Genomic DNA, 22,237 nt, shown 5'->3' on the forward strand with positions numbered 1-22,237 from the left:
GTCGCCACTGGACTCTAGAGCAGTGGAGACACCTTCTCTGGAGTGATGAATCACACTTTTCAATCAAGGCAATCGAAAAGACAAATCTGGGTTTGGGGGTTGCCAGGAGAACGGTACATTTTGAACTGCATTGTGCCAAGTGTGAAATTTGGTGGAGGAGGAATTATGGTGTGGGGTTGTTTTTCAGGAGTTGGACTTAGCCCCTTGGTTCTAGTGGAAGGAACTTTCAATGCTCCAGGATACCAAAACATTTTGGACAATTCCATGCTCCCAACTTTGTGGGAACAGTTTGGAGCGGGCCCCTTCCTCTTCCAACATGACTGTGCACCAGTGCACAAAGCAAGGTCCATAAAGACATGGATGACAGGGTCTGGTGTGGATGAACTTGACTGGCCTGCACAGAGTCCTGACCTGAACCTGATAGAACACCTTTGGAATTAATTACAACGGAGACCGAGAGAGCAGGCCTCCTCACCAATGCGCTTTTGGATGAATGGTCGAAAATCCTTATAAACACACTGCGCAACCTTGTGGACAGCCTTTCCCAGAAGAGTTGAAGCTGTAATAGCTGCAAAAGATGGACCTACATCATATTGAACCCTATGGGTTAGGAATGGGATGGCACTTCAAGTTCATATGTGAGTCAAGGCAGGTGGCCAAATACTTTTGGCAATATAGTGTCTGTCTTTCATCATTTTCCTGCGCCCTTACATCTTGATCGTGTCACATATGAACTGTACTAGTGTTTTTAAACAACGCGGTCACTGTCATATAAGTTGCTGCAAGCAGCCAGCTGACAGATTCGCTTTGGATCCGTTTTTAAGAATATGTCTTAATTGTGAGTAAAATGGTCAAAGCATGATTATAGAGGATGCGAATTAAAGTCATAATTCCCTCATCTTATTTACTTTTAAATCCCGCTTCTCGGACGGATGAAAAATAAGCACATTAAAAGAGCCTCTGGCCGAATGATGACTTCACGCTCACTAGGATCATGTTTTTACTTACATTTAAGACATATTCTTTAGAACTGATCCAAAGCGAGCGTGTCAGCTGGCTGCTTGCAGCAACTTACAAACCCCATTTCCATATCAATCAATCAATCAATGTTTACTTATATATTTATATATTATATATTAGTTGGGAAATTGTGTTAGTTATAAATATAAACAAAATACAATGATTTGCAAATCATTTTCAACCCATATTCAGTTGAATATGCTACAAAGACAACATATTTGATGTTCAAACTGATAAAAAAATGTTTGTGTGCAAATAATCATTAACTTTAGAATTTGATGCCAGCAACACGTGACAAAGAAGTTGGGAAAGGTGGCAATAAATACTGATAAAGTTGAGGAATGCTCATCAAACACTTATTTGGAACATCCCACATGTGTGCAGGCTAATTGGGAACAGGTGGGTGCCATGATTGGGTTTAAAAACAGCTTCCCAAAAAATGCTCAGTCTTTCACAAGAAAGGATGGGGCGAGGTACACCCCTTTGTCCACAACTGCGTGAGCAAATAGTCAAACAGTTTAAGAACAACGTTTCTCAAAGTGCAATTGCAAGAAATTTAGGGATTTCAACATCTACAGTCCATAATATCATCAAAAGGTTGAGAGAATCTGGAGAAATCACTCCACGTAAGCGGCATGGCCGGAAACCATCATTGAATGACCGTGACCTTCGATCCCTCAGACGGCACTGTATTAAAAACCGACATCAATCTCTAAAGGATATCACCACATGGGCTCAGGAACACTTCAGAAAACCACTGTCACTCAATACAGTTCGTCGCTACATCTGTAAGTGCTATTTAAAGCTCTACTATGCAAAGCGAAAGCAATTTATCAACAACATCCAGAAACGCCGCCGGCTTCTCTGGGCCCGAGATCATCTAAGATGGACTGATGCAAAGTGGAAAAGTGTTCTGTGGTTTGACGAGTCCACATTTCAAATTGTTTTTGGAAATATTCGACATCGTGTCATTCGGACCAAAGAGGAAGCGAAACATCCAGACTGTTATTGACGCAAAGTTCAAAAGCCAGCATCTGTGATGGTATGGGGGTGTATTAGTGCCCAAGGCATGGGTAACTTACACATCTGTGAAGGCGCCATTAATGCTGAAAGGTACATACAGGTTTTGGAGCAACATATGTTCAATCAATCAATCAATCAATCAATCAATCAAAGTTTACTTCCATCCATCCATCCATTTTCTACCGCTTGTCCCTTTCGGGGTCGCAAGGACTGGAAGGCGTGTACACCTTGGAAAAGTCATCACCTCATCACAGGGTCAACACAGATAGACAGACAACATTCACATTCACACACTAGGGCCAATTTAGTGTTGTCAATCAACCAATCCCCAGCTGCATGTCTTTGGACAAAGTTTACTTATATAGCCCTAAATCACGAGTGTTTCAAAAGGCTGTTGCACAGATCCCACATCAGAGCAAGAAAAAACTCAACCCAATGGTTTGACAATGAGAAACATTAGTTGCCATCCAAGCAACGTTATCATGGACGCCCCTGCTTATTTCAGCAAGACAATGCAACAGCGTGGCTTAATAGTAAAAGACTAGACTGGCCTGCCTGTAATCCAGACCTGTCTCCCATTGACCTCGGACTGTTGAACAACTTAAAGAATTCCACCTGAAAAGCTTCAAAAATTATTCTCCTCAGTTCCCAAACGTTTACTGAGTGTTGTTAAAAGGAAAGGCCATGTAAGACATTGGTAAAAATCCCCCTGTGCCAACTTTTTTGCAATGCGTTGCTGCCATTTAATTCTATGTTAATGATTATTTGCACACAAAAAAAAATTGTTTCTCAGTACGAACATTAAATATCTTGTCCTTGCAGTCTATTCAATTAAATATAAGTTGAAAAAGGATTTGCAAATCATTGTATTCTGTTTTTATTGACGAATTACAAAACGTGCCAACTTCACAGGTTTTGGGTTTTGTGAATGGTCACTGAGAAATTTAGATAAATGCAAAAAAAAAAAAAAAAAAAAAGGCTAATCGTAGGACTTGTGTAATGAATATACAATTTAAAGATTTGTCTTAGCCTTGGCCTCCCTTCCCTTTATCTGATTTTATGTAAAAGTGTTTTAGTTTTAGGAAAACCCTGCTAACTTTCAAACAAATGATGAACATAAGGGAAAATGTGTTATTATTATCTGTCGGAATAGCACGTCAATCGAGGGTAAGCCCGCACCCCACTGAAGACTTACGAATCACTTGTTATCAGCCATTCTTATCTTATTATCTTGTTCGAAACCACCCACCCTTTTTTTTTTTTTTTCTTACAAAATTTGACATGCAAGACAACCAACAGGAAATGCTGTGTTTCTCAACAGCCTTGGTTTAGACTATGTGTCCAAGTTTCACTCCCCCCCCCCCCCCCCCCTCCCCTGCCCCTATCACCCTTCCCCAATCACCCTTCCCACGCAAGGGTGATGGTGCTGATGCAAAAGTATAAAAATGAACCTCGTTGGCCATTTGTTGCATACGGCCATTAGTGTCACTGCAGCTGGACTCCTGCTCTTGATTGATTGCCAGTGTTGTTGCACCGCAATGGTAAGTGAAGGCCGTTAGATGGCCTAATATTGTTATCTGTTTTGGAATGTTCTGAATGATCATTTTTGTTTTGTTTGTTTGTTTGTTTAACTGATTCAGAACAAAAGACATGAAAGAACAATCAATGAGTCCGATTATAGTCAAGTCACTTTTATTTATATAGCACGTTTACAACAACTTTTAAATTGAACCAAAGTCCTTTACAGGTTAAAAAAGCATAGAGCAGGTGTCACCAACCTTTTTGAAACCAAGAGCTACTTCTTGGGTTCTGATTAATGCGAAGGGCTACTAGTTTGATACACACTTAAATAAATTGCCAGAAAAGCCAATTTGTTCAATTTACCTTTAACTCTATGTTATTATTAATAATTAATGATATTTATCTTTGTGGAAACACTGATCATCTTAAGGATTTCTCACAATAAATATATATTTTTGATGACATGTTTTAAATAGGTTAACATCCAATCTGCACTTTGTTAGAATATATAACAAATTGGACCAAGCTATATTTCTAACAAAGACAAATCATTATTTCTTCTAGATCAGGGGTAGGGAACCTATGGCTCTAGAGCCAGATGTGGCTCTTTTGATGACTGCACCTGGCTCTCAGATAAATCTTAGCTGAGATTTCTTTACGGTAAGTAATGAAATAATTCGGCTGGTAATCACAGTGTCAAAAATAACGTTCAAAATATAAAACATTCTCATGCATTTTAATCCATCAATTCGGTTTCTACCGCACCTTTTCTAAAAGTCGCATTAATGGTAAGAAGTATTTTATTTATTGTTGGTTAGCTTCAGAATAACAATATTATTGAAAAGATTAAGAGACGTATTATACTCTTGAAATGTTGGTCTTATTTAAAAATGCATGCTTTTAGTTGTATTCAGTCTTAAAAAGAAATATTATATGGCTCTCACGGAATTACTTTTTAAAATATTTGGCTTCTATGGCTCCCTCAGCAAAAAAGGTTCCCAACCCCTGTTCTAGATTTTCCAGAACAAAAACTTTAAAAGAAACTCAAAAGACTTTGAAATAAGATTTAAATTTGATTCTACGGATTTTCTAGATTTGCCGGAATAATTGTTTTGAATTTTAATCATAAGTTTGAAGAAATATTTCACAAATATTCTTCGTCGAAAAAACAGAAGCAAAAATGAAGAAATAAATTAAAATGTATTTATTATTCTTTACAATAAAAAAATTAATTTACTTGAACACTGATTTAAATTGTCAGGAAAGGAGAGGAAGGAATTTAAAAGGTAAAAAGGCATATGTGTTTAAAAATCCTAAAATCATTTTTAAGGTTGTATTTTTTTCTCTAAATTTGTCTTTCTGAAACTTATAAGAAGCAAAGTAAAAAATGAATGAATTTATTTAAACAAGTGAAGACCAAGTCTTTAAAATATTTTCTTGGATTTTCAAATTCTATTTGAATTTTGTCTCTCTTAGAATTAAAAATGTCGAGCAAAGCCAGACCACCTTGCTAGTAAATAAATACAATTGAAAAAATAGAGGCAGCTGACTGGTAAGCGCTGCTATTTGAGCTATTTTTAGAACAGGCCAGCGGGCGACTCATCTGGTCCTTACGGGCAACCTGGTGCCCGCTGGCACCGTGTTGGTGACCCCTGGCATTGAGCAACAGAAACGGAAAACATTTTTATTTTTATTTAGCCTTTATTTAACCAGGTAAAATCCCATTGAGATCAAAGATCCCTTTTCCTTGGCCAAGAGGGCAGCAGCAAGGTTACAATAAAAACAGTAAACAACACATAAAACATCCAACTACAACATTAAAACTTGCTCACATCACACATCTGCATACAGACAAGGTAGACAGTAATCATTTCACAGAAACTTTAAACTCATTCAATGTAACAAGGGTTTGAAGTTGATTATTCGATTGTAGGTTATTTCAAGCCTTCGGTGCTGAAAACCTAAATGCTTTCTTGCCCATTTCAGTTCTTACTTTGGGGAAGACAAATTGAAGAACATTCATTGAACGCAGATTGTGACTTCCTTGTTTTTTTTGTTAAAAGACAAGACAGATAAGATGGAGTGATACAAAGAATGGTTTTGTAGATGAAAACATACCAATGATTGAGGCGTTGAGTATAAGACACAATGGTGAGTAAGGGGAGCGCAGTTGGTGATGAATCTCAGTGCCCTGTGGTACACACTATCCAGCTTGTGGAGAAAAAAAAAAACAAAGAACTTAAACAAAGAATGTGCTGAACAAAATAGCACAAAAAGCCATACGGTAAAAGGGGTCGAATAAAAAGTAAAACATTTGCTAAATAAAAATCATAGTAATGAAAAGTGTGACAAATAGAAAAAATAGCTCAGGTCAAAGGCCAGCGAGAAGTATATTATATATATTAGGGCTGCGAATCTTTGTGCGTCCCATGATTCGATTCAATATCGATTCTTGGGGTCGCGATTCGATAATGTATCGATTCGATTATCGATTCAAAAACGATATTTTTCCGATTCAAAACGATTATGTATTCATTCAATACATAGGATTTCAGCAGGATCTACCCCAGTCTGCTGACATGCTAGCAGAGTATTAGATTGAAAAAAAAAAAAAAAACTTTTATAATTGTAAAGGACAATGTTTTATCAACTGATTGCAATAATGTAAATTTGTTTTAACTATTAAACGAACCAAAAATATGACTTATTTTATCTTTGTGAAAATATTGGACACAGTGTGTTGTCAGGCTTATGAGATGCGATGCAAGTGTAAGCCACTGTGACACTTTATTTTTATTTTTATAAATGTCTAATGATAATGTCAATGAGGGATTTTTAATCACCGCTATGCTGAAATTATAACTAATATTGATACCGTTGGTGATAATATTAATTTTTGTTTCATAACTTTTGGTTTTTTCTGTGTTGTGTTTGTCTCCTCAATTGCTCTGTTTATTGCAATTCTGAGTGTTGCTGGGTCAGGTTTGTTTTTGGAATTGGATTGCATTGTTATGGTATTGCTGTGTAGTGGTTTATTGGATTGATAAAAAATACAATAAAATAAAAATCTAAAAAAGAAGTAAATCGATTTTTCAAAAATGAGAATCGATTCTGAATCGCACAACGTATTCGAATCGATTTTTTCCCACACCCCCTAATATATATTTACATATATATATACACAAAGTTTTTTCATTTAAATATTCGTATTTCTGCTCCTCAGAAAGCCCTGTTGATACTTGGGTTCATCAGCCTGATGGGAGCAAAAGGACTGGAGGACTTCCCACAAAGCTGTACGTTCTACACGCTATTCGTTCGTCCTCTTTGATGTGCCAGTGACAAGATTTTTTGTTTCTTGTGGCGTCCTGCAGATGTCGTTGCTAAAAGGGACAGCAGCCATGCGGTCACGCTGCCCTGCGGCACGACAACCAAAAATGACGTCACATGGACGTTTGAAGGTCAGGACGTGGAGTTTAATGGCAGGATCTCGATGGATGGTCCCAATCTACTGGTGAAATATGTAGGCAAGCCCATGCTGGGAAAATACACTTGCTTGAGTGAGGGGCAGACGGCTTCCACTTTTCTCCTGATGGAGGCGGAGGAAGAGGAAGAGCTTGGTGAGATAAAAAGTGACAGTAGTCTATGACTGTTTTTTTTTTTGTTTTTGTTTTTCACCCTTGGATTGTGTGTCTTCTTTACAGATTCGCTTCTCAGCTGTCGTGCTAGGTCTTATTACTGCACTTTTAACTGCATATGGCACCAAAGGAAGTATCGAGCCGTGCGCCTTGGACTGGGCCCTAACTGGTAGGCAAACACTTTATTGCTACAGAACGCAAAGTAGGCCGAGTTCCAACATCTTTTGTCTCAATGCTCCCCCCCCATCCCCCCACCCCCGCCCCCCCCGCCCCAATCAGTCATGACGGAGGCAACCAGTGTTCGTGGTTCAACGGCACCACCAAGAGCCAGAATGAGAGAATCCACTTCGACCTGACCCACTCCCTCAATCCCTTTGCAGAGGAGATATCGAGGCTTGAGCTCACAGTTGAGGCCATCAAGGACTACACTTTTCTCCAGAGGACCAAGACATTTTATCTGAGAGATATCAGTGAGTTATGATTTAATTGATTGATTGATACTTTTATAAGTAGATTGCACAGTTCAGTACATATTCCGTACAATTGACCACTAAATGGTAACACCCGAATAGGTTTTTCAACTTGTTTAAGTCGGGGTCCACGTTAATCAATTCATGGTACAAATCTATACTATCAGCATAATACAGTCATCACACAGGTTAACCATCATAGTATGTACATTGAATTATTTACATTATTTACAATCCGGGGGTGGGATGACGAGCTTTGGTTGATATCAGTACTTCAGTCATCAACAATTGCATCAACAGAGAAATGGACATTGAAACAGTGTAGGTCTTACTTAGTAGGATATGTACAGCCAGCAGAGAACATAGTGAGTTCAGATAGCATAAGAACAAGTAAATACATTAGAAGTACATTTGATTATTTACATTAGGTTGTTTATAATCCGGGGAGATGGGATGTGAATGGAGGAGGGTATTAGTAAAGTGTTGAAGTTGCCTGGAGGTGTTGTTTTAGATTTCACACAAGCCACAAAGTCTATTACTACTAGGGTTGTAGGGTATGCTGGTATTAGTATAGTATCGTCATGTCATGTCACTGCTAGTTTACGTGCAGACGAGCATGTTGGGCGGCACACAATCACAGAGTACTTCCAAACAGATACAGTGTGTAGACAGAAAAGGGAGAACGGAAACATTTTGGTTTAAAAACTAACGATAAAGGTGAAGTTATAAGACTGAAACGCCCTCAGGAAGAGATGCTTTAAGACAGGGGTCACCAAAGCGGTGCCTGCAGGCACCAGGTCGCCCGTAAGGACCAGATGAGTCGCCCGCTGGCCTGTTCTAAAAATAGCTCAAATAGCAGCACTTACCAGTGAGCTGGCTCTATTTTTTCAATTGTATTTATTTACTAGCAAGCTGGTCTCGCTTTGCTCGACATTTTTAATTCTAAGAGAGACAAAACTTAAATAGAATTTGAAAATCCAAGAAAATATTTTAAAGACTTGGTCTTCACTTGTTTAAATAAATTCATTTATTTTTTTACTTTGCTTCTTATTACTTTCAGAAAGACAATTTTAGAGAAAAAAATACAACCTTAAAAATGACTTTAGGATTCTTAAACACATATACTTTTTTAGCTTTTAAATTCCTTCCTCTTCTTTCCTGACAATTTAATCAATGTTCAAATATTTTTTTATTGTAAAGAATAATATATAAATTTTCATTAAATTGTTGATTTTAGCTTCTGTTTTAATAACACACACACACATATATATATATATATATATATATATATATATATATATATATATATATATATATATACATACACAGCCCAGACCCTGGCCAAATTGTTTTAACCCAATGCGGCCCCCGAGTCAAAAAGTTGTGTGACCCATTTTTTAAGGTATTGTTTGATCATGTTTAATAATGGCAATACGAGGAGTACTTATTATTGTTGTTGTGGTATCAGACATCAGCAAGGTATCATTTTAGTAAGGGTATTGTTGTTGGATGCAAGGTATTATTTCATAAAATAAATGTAATGTTTAATAATGGTGCTTGCAGTACATATTAGAGCTGTATTAGTATTGGTGTTGGCATCAGTAACAGTAAGATATCATTTTAGTAACCGCATCAGCATTACAGTGAGGCATAATCTTGAGGAGGTATATTTAGTAATATTACCTTTAGCAGCAGTAGTGAAATAATGGTTGCATTAGTAGTAAATATGACATTTCTGTACAATTCTGAGTATCAAAGTACTAGTGTTAGTATAAGTAATATTAGTAGATTTGATGATATTTTGTTATATTGCAGCAGTATTTTAGTTGGTGCTTCAGTATTAAAGCATTCGTGTTTAAAAAAAAAAAAAACTTTCCGTTTTATTGTACCTATCAAATTATCATTGATAGCATTATGTATTATGGGGACGCGTGGCGCAGTGGGAGAGTGGCCGTGCGCAACCCGAGAGTCCCTGGTTCAATCCCCCACCTGGTACCAACCTCGTCACGTCCGTTGTGTCCTGAGCAAGACACTTCACCCTTGCTCCTGATGGGTGCTGGTTAGCGCCTTGCATGGCAGCTCCCTCCATCAGTGTGTGAATGTGTGTGTGAATGGGTGAATGTGGAAATAGTGTCAGAGCGCTTTGAGTACCTTGAAGGTAGAAAAGCGCTATACAAGTACAACCCATTTATCAGTTATTAGTGGAATATGGGGATAAGTATTATTGTCAGGTATTAGCATGTGCTATTGTTAGTACAGTATTATCAGTATTAGAATCATCAAATAAGGACGTATGGTTTGGGTAATCTTTACTAGTAATAGTCGCTTTAGTATGAGTGTAGTTACATAGAAAGTTGTTATAAAATTGTAGAAGTGTCAAATGATTATTTTTGGTGTTGGTATTAGTAAAGTACGTCATTACATTCAGCATTAGTATCAGTTTGTTCTCCGTTACAACCGTATTTTTCGGACTATAAGTGGCAGTTTTTTTCATAGTTTGGCCGGGGGTGCGACTTATACTCAGGAGCGACTTATGTGTGAAATTATTAACACATTACCGTAAAATATCAAATAATATAATTTAGCTCATTCATGTAAGAGACTAGACGTATAAGATTTCATGGGATTTAGCAATTAGGAGTGACAGATTGTTTGGTAAACGTATATCATGTTCTATATGTTATAGTTATTTGAATGACTCTTAACATAATATGTTACGTTAACATACCAGGCACCTTCTCAGTTGGTTATTTATGCCTCATATAACGTACACTTATTCAGCCTGTTGTTCACTATTCTTTATTTATTTTAAATTGCCTTTCAAATGTCTATTCTTAGTGTTGGGTTTTATCAAATAAATTTCCCCCAAAAATGCGCCTTATACTCCAGTGCGACGTATATATGTTTTTTTTCCTTCTTTATTATGCATTTTCGGCAGGTGCGACTTATACTCCGGAGCGACTTATACTCCGAAAAATATGGTAGTTTGGTATTATATATTAGTGTCATAGTATTAGACTTAATATTAGAATCAGATCATGAGGTAAAGGTAATGTTGCACATAATAAAATGTTTTTCTAAATGTCAACATCAACACAATTATTATCAGTAACATTGTTTGCATAAGTTGGACTATGAGTAGTGTTTTAGTTTTAGACTAAGTGTCAGTATTATGCATGCGGAGTACAAAAAGGTTGTGACTGTCTTCTGTTGTACCCAGTTCAACCGGATAGTCCTCAGATAGTCAGATGCCAAAAGGGGTCTTCAGGCATAAACGTGACCATCCAGCCTCCATCCAGCTGGCCCAAGCCTCACAGTTTTTTCCGCCTGGAGCACCAAATTGAATATGAGCGCAAGGACGACGGGGAGGTGAGCATCAGTTCCACATACAAAGCTAGTTTGGAAATGTTTGTCTCCATCACCACTCCTTTGTTGTCTACGCAGCTCCATAGTCTTCTGGTCAGCTCCTCAACCATCTTAATACCACTCAAGATCACCAAGCTGAGAGTCCGCTCCAGAGACCCGCTGGTGCGGTCGGCCTGGAGCGAGTGGACTGACTCGACTTGTTCGACAAAACTCACTCACTGACATTATCTTGTCTCTTTGAACTGTCCGAAAATCTGTGAATTGCTTACTTTCTAAGTACGAATGAACGCTGCCATTCTGACACATTCATCTCTATTTTATTTATTTAAAACCAACCATCAAAAACCTATTTATTTTTGTATCCTTGTTTATTTAATAAACATTGCTTTTCTTGGCCAGTCATTTGCATTAATGTAGGTTATTATACAAACATTATACAGTGGGGCAAAAAAGTATCTAGTCACCGACCGATTGTGCAAGTTCTCCCACTTAAAACGATGACAGAGGTCTGTGATTTTCATCATAGGTACACTTCAACTGTGAGAGACAGAATGTGAAAAAAAAAATCCAGGAATTCACATTGTAGGAATTTTAAAGAATTTATTTGTAAATTATGGTGGAAAATAAGTATTTGGTCAACCATTCAAAGGGCTCACTGATGGAAGGAGGTTTTGGCTCAAAATCTCACGATACATGGCCCCATTCATTTTTCCCTTAACACGGATCAATTGTCCGGTCCCCTTAGCAGAAAAACAGCCCCAAAGCATGATGTTTCCACCCCCATGCTTCACAGTAGGTATGGTGTTCTTGGGATGCAACTCAGTATTCTTCTTCCTCCAAACACAACGAGTTGAGTTTATACCAAAAAGTTATATTTTGGTTTCATCTGACCACATGACATTCTCCCAACCCTCTGCTGTATCATCCCATCCATCCGTCCATTTTCTACCGCTTATTCCCTTTTAGGGGTCGCGGGGGGCGCTGGCGCCTATCTCAGCTACAATCGGGCGGAAGGCGGGGTACATCCTGGACAAGTCGCCACCTCATCGCAGGGCCAACACAGATAGACAGAAAACATTCACACTCACATTCACACACTAGGGCCATTTTAGTGTTGCCAATCAACCTATCCCCAGGTGCATGTCTTTGGAAGTATCATCCATGTATCCATTTTGGTATAAAATGACGGCTGACGGCGTGGCGCAGTGGAAGAGTGGCCGTGCGCAACCCAAGGGTCCCTGGTTCAATCCCCACCAAGTACCAACCTCGTCACGTCCGTTGTGTCCTGAGCAAGACACTTCACCCTTGCTCCTGATGGTTGCTGGTTAGCGCCTTGCATGGGAGCTCCCTCCATCAGTGTGTGTATGTGTGTGTGAATGGGTAAATGTGGAAGTAGTGTCAAAGCGCTTTGAGTACCTTGAAGGTAGAAAAGCGCTATACAAGTACAACCCATTTATCATTTATTTATTTAACTTGTCGTGTTTGGAGGAAGAAGAATACTGAGTTGCATCCCAAGAACACCATACCTACTTTGAAGCATGGGGGTGGAAACATCATGCTTTGGGGCTGTTTTTCTGCTAAGGGGACAGGACGATTGATCCGTGTTAAGGAAAGAATGAATGGGGCCATGTATCCTGAGATTTTGAGCCAAAACCTCCTTCCATCAGTGAGAGCTTTGAATGGTTGACCAAATACTTATTTTCCACCATAATTTACAAATAAATTCTTTACAATTCCTACAATGTGACTTCCTGGATTTCCCCCCCCCCCCATTCTGTCTCTCACAGTTGAAGTTGACCTATGATGAAAATTACAGACCTCTGTCATCATTTTAAGTGGGAGAACTTGCACAATCGGTGGCTGACTAAATACTTTTTTGCCCCACTGTATAAGAGTACAAAACATAATTATCCTACAGCTTCGAGTTAGACACGCATAGATCGGTCTGCACTGTGCAGCCATTCACTCACTAGGTCTTTTGGTCTTAATGTACAAAACACACAACTTTTTATGTGTTGCTTCTATCACAAAGTGACATGTCACAAAAAAATTTCGGCATCCACCCATAGTGCACAATATACAGTACGATTTGCAAACTAGGAATAGCACATAATAAATGAAACTGTACTGCAGATGATTTGAAAAACTTCTTACTTATTTTACACTTCATTGCAGGTTTGAGCAAGTGAAAAATAAGCTTTGCAAATACAAGGACAAAGGAAAAATATCACTATCCAGTGATGCCTTATACTGTGGGGCAAAAAAGTATTTAGTCAGCCACCGATTGTGCAAGTTCTCCCACTTAAAATGATGACAGAGGTCTGTAATTCGCTACCTGCTGCCACCTACTGATATTAGGAGTATTACAAGGTTATTGTGCTGATCGCGAGACAGCACAGACACTCAACAACGGCACATTATTTGTGGATTATAATTATCGGCTTAAAAAAAATTTTTTTTTGACCAATTAGGGGAAATTACATAATTTCCCACGCCACACCAAACAATATCTCACGGGACACAGTGGTTGAATTGCTATTGTAACAAACCCTAACCAAAGATTAATGGTGCCCAAAAATGTAAAAATGCCATAGTTCTCTTGACTATAAACACACTGCACACGAGCGAATGAAGGGCATATTTACTCAACAGCCATACATGTCACACTAAGGGTGGTAGTATGAACAATGCCAACACTGTCATGAATATGTGTCATATAGTGAAACCACTCCAAACAACAATAACAAACACATTTTGGGAGAATATTTGCACTGCAACACAACATAAACACTACGGCAGTGTTTTTCAACCACTGTGCCGTGTGAGATTATGTAATTTCACTTTATTGGGTTAAAAATATTTTTTGCACACAAGTAATTATAATCCGTAAATAATGTGCTTTGAGTGGCTGTGCTGTCTAGAGCTTGACAGAGTAACCGTGTAATACTCTTCCATATCAGTAGGTGGCAGCAGGTAGCTAGTTGCTTTGTAGATGTCGGAAACACGTTGTGTCGTGATCACAATATGCAGACGACAGCGGGAGGCAGCGTGCAGGTGCTAGGTATCTCATGCTTAAACCAAAAATAAACCAAAGGTGAGTGCCGCTAAGAAGTGAAGTGAAGAATATTTATATAGCGCTTTTCTCTAGTGACTCAAAGCGCTTTTAAATAGTGAAACCCAATATCTAAGTAATATTTAAACCAGTGGGTGTGGTACTGGGAGCAGGTGCTAGGTATCTCATGCTTAAACCAAAAATAAACCAAAGGTGAGTGCCGCTAAGAAGTGAAGTGAAGTATATTTATATAGCGCTTTTCTCTAGTGACTCAAAGTGCTTTTACATAGTGAAACCCAACATCTAAGTAATATTTAAACCAGTGTGTGTGGCACTGGGAGCAGGTGGGTAAAGTGTCTTGCCCAAGGACACAACGATAGTGACTATGGCGGAATCAGGGATCGAACCTGGAACCCTCAAGTTGCTGGCACGGCCACTCTACCAACCGAGCTATACCACAAGAAAAAGCCATTGAAGCTAAGACATGGCTATGCAAAACGAAACTAAAACTGAACTGACTCCAAAGTAAACAAAACACAAAATGCTGGACGACAGCAAAGACTTACAGCGTGTGGAGCAGAGACGGCGTCCGCAAAGTACATCCTTGCCTGACATGACAATCAACAATGTCCCCACAAAGAAGGAAAGTGTCCGCACAACTTAAATAGTCTGGATTGCGAAAACAAAGCAGGTGCGGGGAATGGCGCTCAAAGAAGACATGAAACTGCAAGAGGAAAATACCAACAAAACAGGAAAAAAACAACAAATTTGGAGCGCAAGACAATGACTTAGACACTACACACAGGAAAACAGCAAAAAACTCAAAATAGGTCACGGCGGGATGTGACAGGTCGTGACAGTACAATTACTTTGAGACGATGCATGCTTGTTATGGTTTAAATATATATCCGACAATTGCAAGAACACATTTTTACTGTCAATATCGGCTGCTGAGTTTCATTTTTTTATGTTTTCTGCTAGTGGTGTGCCTCAGGATTTTTTTGAATGAGAAAAAAATTTGCCTTGGCTCAAAAAAGGTTGAAAAACACTGCACTACAGAACAAATTCACAGAATTCCCTGCAGCACCAACTCTTCCGGGATGCGACAATATAAACAAACGGCATTGGTGGATCTACACCTAACATCCACTATAATGATACCACGTACAATAGCGTACTACTATGATTACGTCGATATTTTTTAAGATCACAAAATCTTATTTTGTATGTGTTTAGGGCACGTCCAACCAGTAGGAGGCCACGGGGAAGACCCAGGACACGTTGGGAAGACTATGTCTCCCGGCTGGCCTGGGAACGCCTCGGGATCCCCCGGGAAGAGCTAAACGAAGTGGCTGGGGAGAGGGAAGTCTGGGCTTCCCTGCTTAGGTTGCTGCCCCCACGACCCGACCTCGGATAAGCGGAAGAAGATGGATGGGTGGATGGATTTTTATAAACTCAGGAAATATGTCCCTGGACACGTGAGAACTTTGAAAATGACCAATGTATGATCTTTGGTATCGGATTGATACCTACATTTGTGGTATCATCCAAAACTAATGTAAAGTAGCAAACAACAGAAGAATAAGTGACTATTACATTTGAACAGAAGTGTAGATAACACATGTTGAAACAGAAAATAACCAGATATTAACAGTAAATGAATAAGTAGATTAATAATTAATTTACTACCATTTGACAAAATAATACAATGATAAATGACACCATATGTTAGTAGCTAAATTAGGAGCCTTTGTTACTACTCAAAGACTAGCTGTGTTGTGTGTTCACTATTTTATTTAAGGACAAAATAATACAAAATAATATAATAAATATTTTTTAACATGGAAAAAGATCATACCAGCACCTTGATGATCATTTTGTTCTCACGCCGTTGAAGTTAAAGTCAATTCTAGAAAAACAGAGAGCAGGGAAAAAAAAGTTGTAATTCTGACATAATTGTGACCAGAGGTGGGTAGTAACGCGCTACATTTACTCCGTTACATCTACTTGAGTAACTTTTGGGATAAATTGTACTTCTAAGAGTAGTTTTTATGCAACATACTTTTACTTTTACTTGAGTATATTTATAGAGAAGAAACGCTACTTTTATTCCGCTCCATTTACCTACATTCAGCTCGCTACTCGCTACTTTTTTTTATCGATCTGTTAATGTTTGTTTTGGTTTTTCAGACAGACCTTCAAAGTAGAATCTATCACATGCCTGCGTTTCACCAATCACATGCAGTCACTGGTGACGTTGGACCAATCAAACAGAGCCAGGCGGTCACATGACCCGACTTAAACAAGTTGGGGTGTTACCATTTAGTGGTCACTTGTACGGAATATGTACTGTACTGTGCAATCTACTAATAAACGTTTCAATCAATCAATCAAAAGTGTAAAGGAAAAAAGACACTTTTTATTTCAACCGTACTTCCCGTCAAAGCCTAAAGACTGATCGCACAGTTCCTGTCTTCACAATAAAAGTGCCGCTCCATCGCGTCTGGGTAAACAAAAAAGGAGTCTCCGAAAGCCAGTGCAAACAAGCGAACAAGCTACGGAGTTTGCCGCCAATGTATTTGTTATAAAGTGTATAAAAACGAATATGGAAGCTGGACAAATAAGATGCCAAAAACCAACGACTTTCATGTGGTATTAGACAGAAAGGAGGAACTTTTTTTCTCCTCCATTTGAAAACGTGGACGTTATCAGCACTACTGTCTGATTCCAATCAATGCAAGTCATCAGAATCAGGTAACACACCAACTTATATTCTTGTCTTCATGAAAGATAGGAATCTGTATTTTAAACACGCATGTATATTCATTAAAACACCTTCAACATGTGAACAAAAACGGCAAAATAAATAAATATAAATTATATACTGTATATATAAATGCATGTATGTATATATATATATATATATATATAAATATATATATATATATATATATATATATATATATATATGATATGTGTGTGTATGTATATGTATATATGAGGTAGATCACCTCGACTTGGTCATTTATTAAGTAAATGATTAATGTTGAAAAACTTATTGGGGTGTTACCTTTTAGTGGTCAATTGTACGGAATATGTACTGTACTGTGCAATCTACTAATAAAAGTTTCAATCAATCAATCAATCAATCAATGCCTACTGAGCCTATGGTGCTGTTAAGTTATTGTGGCTCAATGTGCCTTAATTTTTTTATTTTAAGGCATTATTATTTAATATACATTATTGTTTTAGTTGCTTAAGAGATATTCCTGGCTCTGAATTTGCTCATTGCTATTTTTATGTTTTTATACATTGTTTGTTGCCGTAAACATTAAACAAACATGTTACTCATCAGTTACTCAGTACTTGAGTAGTTTTTTCACAGCATACTTTTTACTTTGACTCAAGTAAATATTTGGGTGACTACTCCTTACTTTTACTTGAGTAATAAATCTCTAAAGCAGGGGTAACCAACGCGATGCCCGCAGGCACCAGGTCGCACGTAAGGACCAGATGAGTCGCACGCTGGCCTGTTCTAAAAATAGCTCAAATAGCAGCACTTACCAGTGAGCTGCCTCTATCTTTTAAATTGTATTTATTTACTAGCAAGCTGGTCTCGCTTTGCTCGACATTTTTCATTCTAAACAAAACTCAAATAGAATTTGAAAATCAAAGAAAATATTTCAAAGACTTGGTCTTAACTTGTTTAAATAAATTCATTTATTTGTTTTACTTCGCTTCTTATAACTTTCCGAAAGACAATTTTAGAGAAAAAATACAACCTTAAAAATGATTTTACGATTTTTAAACACACTTACCTTTTTACCTTTTAAATTCCTTCCTCTTCTTTCCTGACAATTTAAATCAGTGGTTCTTAACCTGGGTTCGATCGAACCCTAGGGTTTTGGTGAGTCGGCCTCAGGGGTTCGGCGGAGTCTCCGCCACGGAGGTAAAGACACATCCGACTTATTGTGTAAATAAAAACTTCTCCCTATCAGCGTATTATGGATACCCCCAAACAATGTTCCCTCTAATTTTCCATCTGATTTGCAGGTTTTTTGATTGATTGATTGAAACTTTTACTAGCAGATTGCAAAGGAAGAGAATACATTATATGAAACAGTACAGTTTACACAGTACAGTACATATTCCGTACAATTGACCACTAAATGGTAACACCCGAATAAGTTTTTCCACTTGTTTAAGTCGGGGTCCAAGTGGATCAATTCATGGTAATGTGTGTAATTTGTTGTGAGTTCATGCACTGTGTTGGTTTTGTTCTTTAAACAAGGTGATGTTCATGCACAGTTCATTTTGTGCACAACTAAAAAAACATGACCTTTTCTTGAATTTGAAAAAAAAAAACATTTTATTTTTCACTAAAGTATTGTTCGGTGAATGCGCATATGAAACTAGTGGGGTTCGGTACCTCCAACAAGGTTAAGGACCACTGAGTTAAATCAATGTTAAAGTATATGTATTATTTTTATTGTAAAGAATAATATCCATCCATCCATTTATTTATTATTCCCTTAGGGGTCGCTGGTGCCTATCTCCGCGACAATCAGGCGGAAGGCGGCGTACACCCTGTACAAGTCGCTATATCATTGCAGGGCCAACACAGATAGACAGACAACATTCACACTCACATTGGAAATACTAAATTGTAAAGAATAATAGATACATTTAAATTTAATTCTTCATTTTAGCTTCTGTTTTTTCGACGAAGAATATTTGTGAAATATTTCTTCAAACTTATTATGATTACAATTTAAAAAAAATCTGGCAAATCTAGAAAATCTGTACAATCAAATTTAACTCTTTTTTCTAAGTCTTTTAAATTTCTTTTAAAAGTTTTGTTCTGGAAAATCTAGAAGAAATAATGATTAGTCTTTGTATATATGTAATATAGCTTGGTCCAATTTGTTATATATTCTAACAAAGTGCAGATTTAAAACATGTCATCCAAATTCTAAAATTGATATTAATCAGGAAAAAATTACTAATGCTCATCCATCCATCCATCCATTTTCTACCACTTATTCCCTTAGGGGTCACGGGGGGCGCTGGTGCCTATCTCAGCTACAACCGGGCGGAAGGCGGTGTACACCCTGGACAAGTCGCCACCTCATCGCAGAGCCAACACAGATAGACAGACAACATTCACACTCACATTGGCAACAATAAATTGTAAAGAACAATAAATACATTTTAATTTAATTCTTCATTTTAGCTTCTGTTTTTTCGACGAAGAATATTTGTGAAATATTTCTTCATACTTATTATGATTAAAATTCAAAAAAATTCTGGCAAATCTAGAAAATCTGTAGAATCAAAATTAACACTTATTTCAAAGTCTTTTGAATTCATTTAAAAGTTTTGTTCTGGAAAATGTAGAAGAAATGCTAGTCTTTGTATATATGTAATATAGCTTGGTCCAATTTGTTATATATTCTAACAAAGTGCAGATTTAACACATGTCATCCAAATTTTAAAATTGATATTAATCAGGAAAAATTACTATGATGTTCAATAAATTATTTTTTAATTTTTTTTCAAAAAGATTCGAATTAGCTAGTTTTATTAATAATAACTTTGAGTTAAAGGTAAATTCTAAGAGAGCCAACACTCAAATAGAATTTGAAAATCCAAGAAAATATTTTAAAGACTTGGTCTTCACTTGTTTAAATAAATGCATTTATTTTTTTACTTTGCTTCTTATAACTTTCAGAGAGACAATTTTAGAGAAAAAAATACAGCCTTAGAAATTATTTTAGGATTTTTAAACACATATACCTTTTAAATTCCTTCCTCTTCTTTCCTGACAATTTAATTCAATGTTCAAGTAAATAAATGTTTTTATTGTAAAGAATAATAAATATATTTTTATTTAATCCTTCATTTTAGCTTCTGTTTTTTCGATGAAGAATATTTGTGAAATGAAATATTTCTTCAAACTTATTATGATTAAAATAAAAAAAAAGTATTCTGGCAAATCTAGAAAATCCGTAGTATAACATTTAAATCTTATTTCAAAGTCTTTTGAATTTCTTTTAAAAAATTTTATTCTGGAAAATCTAGAAGAAATAATGATTTGTCTTTGTTAGAAATATATTTTAGTATAATTTGTTGTATATTCTAACATAGTGCAGATTGGATTTTAACCTATTTAAAACATGTCATCAAAAATGTATATGTATCGTGAGAAATCGTTAAGATCAGTGGTCCCCAACCACCTGGCCGCGGTACCCGGTACCCGGCCGCAGAATATTTTTTTATTCATTTTTATTTGTGAAGTGAAGTGAATTATATTTATATAGCACTTTTCTCTAGTGACTCAAAGCACTTTTACATAGTGAAACCCAGTATCTAAGGTACATTTAAACCAGTGTGGGTGGCACTGGGAGCAGGTGGGTCAAGTGTCTTGCCCAAGGACACAACGGCAGTGACGAGGATGGCGGAAGCGGGGATCGAACCTGGAACCCTCAGGTTACTGGCACGGCCACTCTACCAACCGAGCTATACCGTCCCATTTAAAAAAAATAAAAATAAACCCCTTTTTTTTTTTTTTTTAATTAAATCAACATAAAAAACACAATACACACATACAATTAGTGCACCAACCACAAAAACCTCCCCTTTTCATGACAAAAACGTCCCTTTTTCATGACAAAGAAGAAAGAAAACAAAAAGAAAAAAAAAGATTCCCCCCCGGGCCGCGGGACAAACTATTAAGAGTTGACCGGTCTGCGGATACAAAAAGGTTGGGGACCACTGGTTAAGATGATCAGTGTTTCCACATTAATTATTAATAATAACATAGAGTTAAAGGTAAATTGAGCAAATTGGCTATTTCTGGCAATGTATTTAAGTGTGTATCAAACTGGTAGCCCTTCGCATTAATCAGTACCCAAGGAGTAGGTATTGGTTTGAAAAAGCTTGGTGGCCCCTGCTCTACCCACAGTCGTGTGGCTGTTACCTGGCCCTCCGTCTGGGGCACACTCGGCGCCACACGACCCTCCACACGGCCCCACGAAGAGCGGGACTCCCCCAGATGTACAAGGCCGGGGTGACGAGGGCGTTGAGGCGCGCCAAGATGGCGAACAGGTTGGTGGCCTCGTTCCTGAACCGGAGTCCGTGAGTCCTGCTGAGCTGCCTGACGATGATGTTGACGAAGGAGGGGCACCAGAGGGCCAGGAAGCAGATGACCACGAAGACGATGATTCGCAGCGACTCCTTCTTGTTGTCCCTCTCGGCGCTGGGCGGCTCTCTGGCCAGGTGGTGCCTGGCGATGACGTACAGCTTGACGGTCATCAGCACCTTGATGAGCACGATGATCTGCAGCGTCATCACGCCGAAGGCGTTGATCTGGGCCGCCTTGGAGATGGGAACCATGTTCTGGACGGTGAGGATGGAGTAGGTGTAGATCCAGCAGAAGGCGCACACGCCGATAACCAGCGACCTGCTGACGTAGCGGTTGTAGAAGAAGGGGTGACACACCGCCAGGTAGCGGTCGAACTGGGCGAAGAGGAAGGTCAGCACGTTGACGCCCAGGAAGGACGGCAGGATGTAGAAAGTCCCGTTCCGGGATGGGTAGCCCTCCTGGACGTCGAAGAGGCCCAGGTAGTACACCGAGAAGCCGGTGAGGGTGTCGCTGATGCTGGTGTTCAGCATGAAGATAAAGCGGTTCTGGCCGCGCAGGCAGCGGCTGAAGGAGATTCCCGCCACTACCGAGCCGGCCACCGGCACCGCGCTGGTGGCGAACGCGATGTGAAAGATGAAGATGAGAAAGTCGCCCGGAGTGACGAAATTAACCGACAGAGGGACAGTGCCGTTCAGGAGCATCCTGACACCCCACCGCCCACCCCCTCCGCCATATATGACGGCCTCATGCTCCCTTTTAAAGCCGACATTACAACCTCTAGAGGATTTGGAGCAAACAAGACATGTTTTTGGGGGCGAAGACAACTGAGGCCTAATTGTCACCACGTCCCAATAGGAACAACCAGTTTGTCTCCAGTGTCACAATACACAATCTATCAGTGACGTGAGGTGAACTATACACCAGGTGAGGCATAGACACTTTTGGTTTTCTCTTATTTTTTGTGCTTAAATTCATATCTGCAGGTCTAATAATTGTTGATTTAGGT

General features: G+C 38.4%; 2 protein-coding genes across 2 annotated transcripts; one reads left to right on the forward strand and one right to left on the reverse strand.

Moving 5' to 3' along the window:
- The first annotated feature begins 3,476 nt into the window (after positions 1-3,476).
- On the forward strand, positions 3,477-11,433 carry il12b2 (interleukin 12B 2). The gene is made up of 7 exons (XM_061919501.1): positions 3,477-3,584; positions 6,788-6,857; positions 6,936-7,181; positions 7,266-7,368; positions 7,479-7,669; positions 10,890-11,038; positions 11,114-11,433. Exons 1-7 carry the CDS (start codon positions 3,489-3,491, stop codon positions 11,255-11,257), a joined length of 999 nt encoding a protein of 332 aa, XP_061775485.1. The 5' UTR covers positions 3,477-3,488; the 3' UTR covers positions 11,258-11,433.
- Positions 11,434-20,748: 9,315 nt separating this feature from the next.
- On the reverse strand, positions 20,749-21,932 carry LOC133565972 (C5a anaphylatoxin chemotactic receptor 1-like). The gene has a single exon (XM_061919502.1). The coding sequence runs from the start codon at positions 21,930-21,932 to the stop codon at positions 21,063-21,065; it is 870 nt and encodes a 289-aa protein (XP_061775486.1). The 3' UTR covers positions 20,749-21,062.
- Positions 21,933-22,237: the final 305 nt, after the last annotated feature.

Source organism: Nerophis ophidion, linkage group LG01 (assembly GCF_033978795.1).
Source record: "Nerophis ophidion isolate RoL-2023_Sa linkage group LG01, RoL_Noph_v1.0, whole genome shotgun sequence".
NCBI classification, from domain to species: Eukaryota; Metazoa; Chordata; class Actinopteri; order Syngnathiformes; family Syngnathidae; genus Nerophis; species Nerophis ophidion.

What these genes read in the sequence shown, in the direction of transcription:
- il12b2 (XM_061919501.1), top strand. Translation starts at nt 3,489, where the DNA reads ATGAACCTCGTTGGCCATTTGTTGCATACGGCCATTAGTGTCACTGCA. An exon ending in CTTGGACTGGGCCCTAACTG is followed by an intron (nt 7,369 to 7,478) that starts GTAGGCAAACAC and finishes CGCCCCAATCAG; the next exon opens with TCATGACGGAGGCAACCAGT. An exon ending in AGCGCAAGGACGACGGGGAG is followed by an intron (nt 11,039 to 11,113) that starts GTGAGCATCAGT and finishes TTGTCTACGCAG; the next exon opens with CTCCATAGTCTTCTGGTCAG.
- LOC133565972 (XM_061919502.1), bottom strand. Translation starts at nt 21,932, where the DNA reads ATGCTCCTGAACGGCACTGTCCCTCTGTCGGTTAATTTCGTCACTCCG.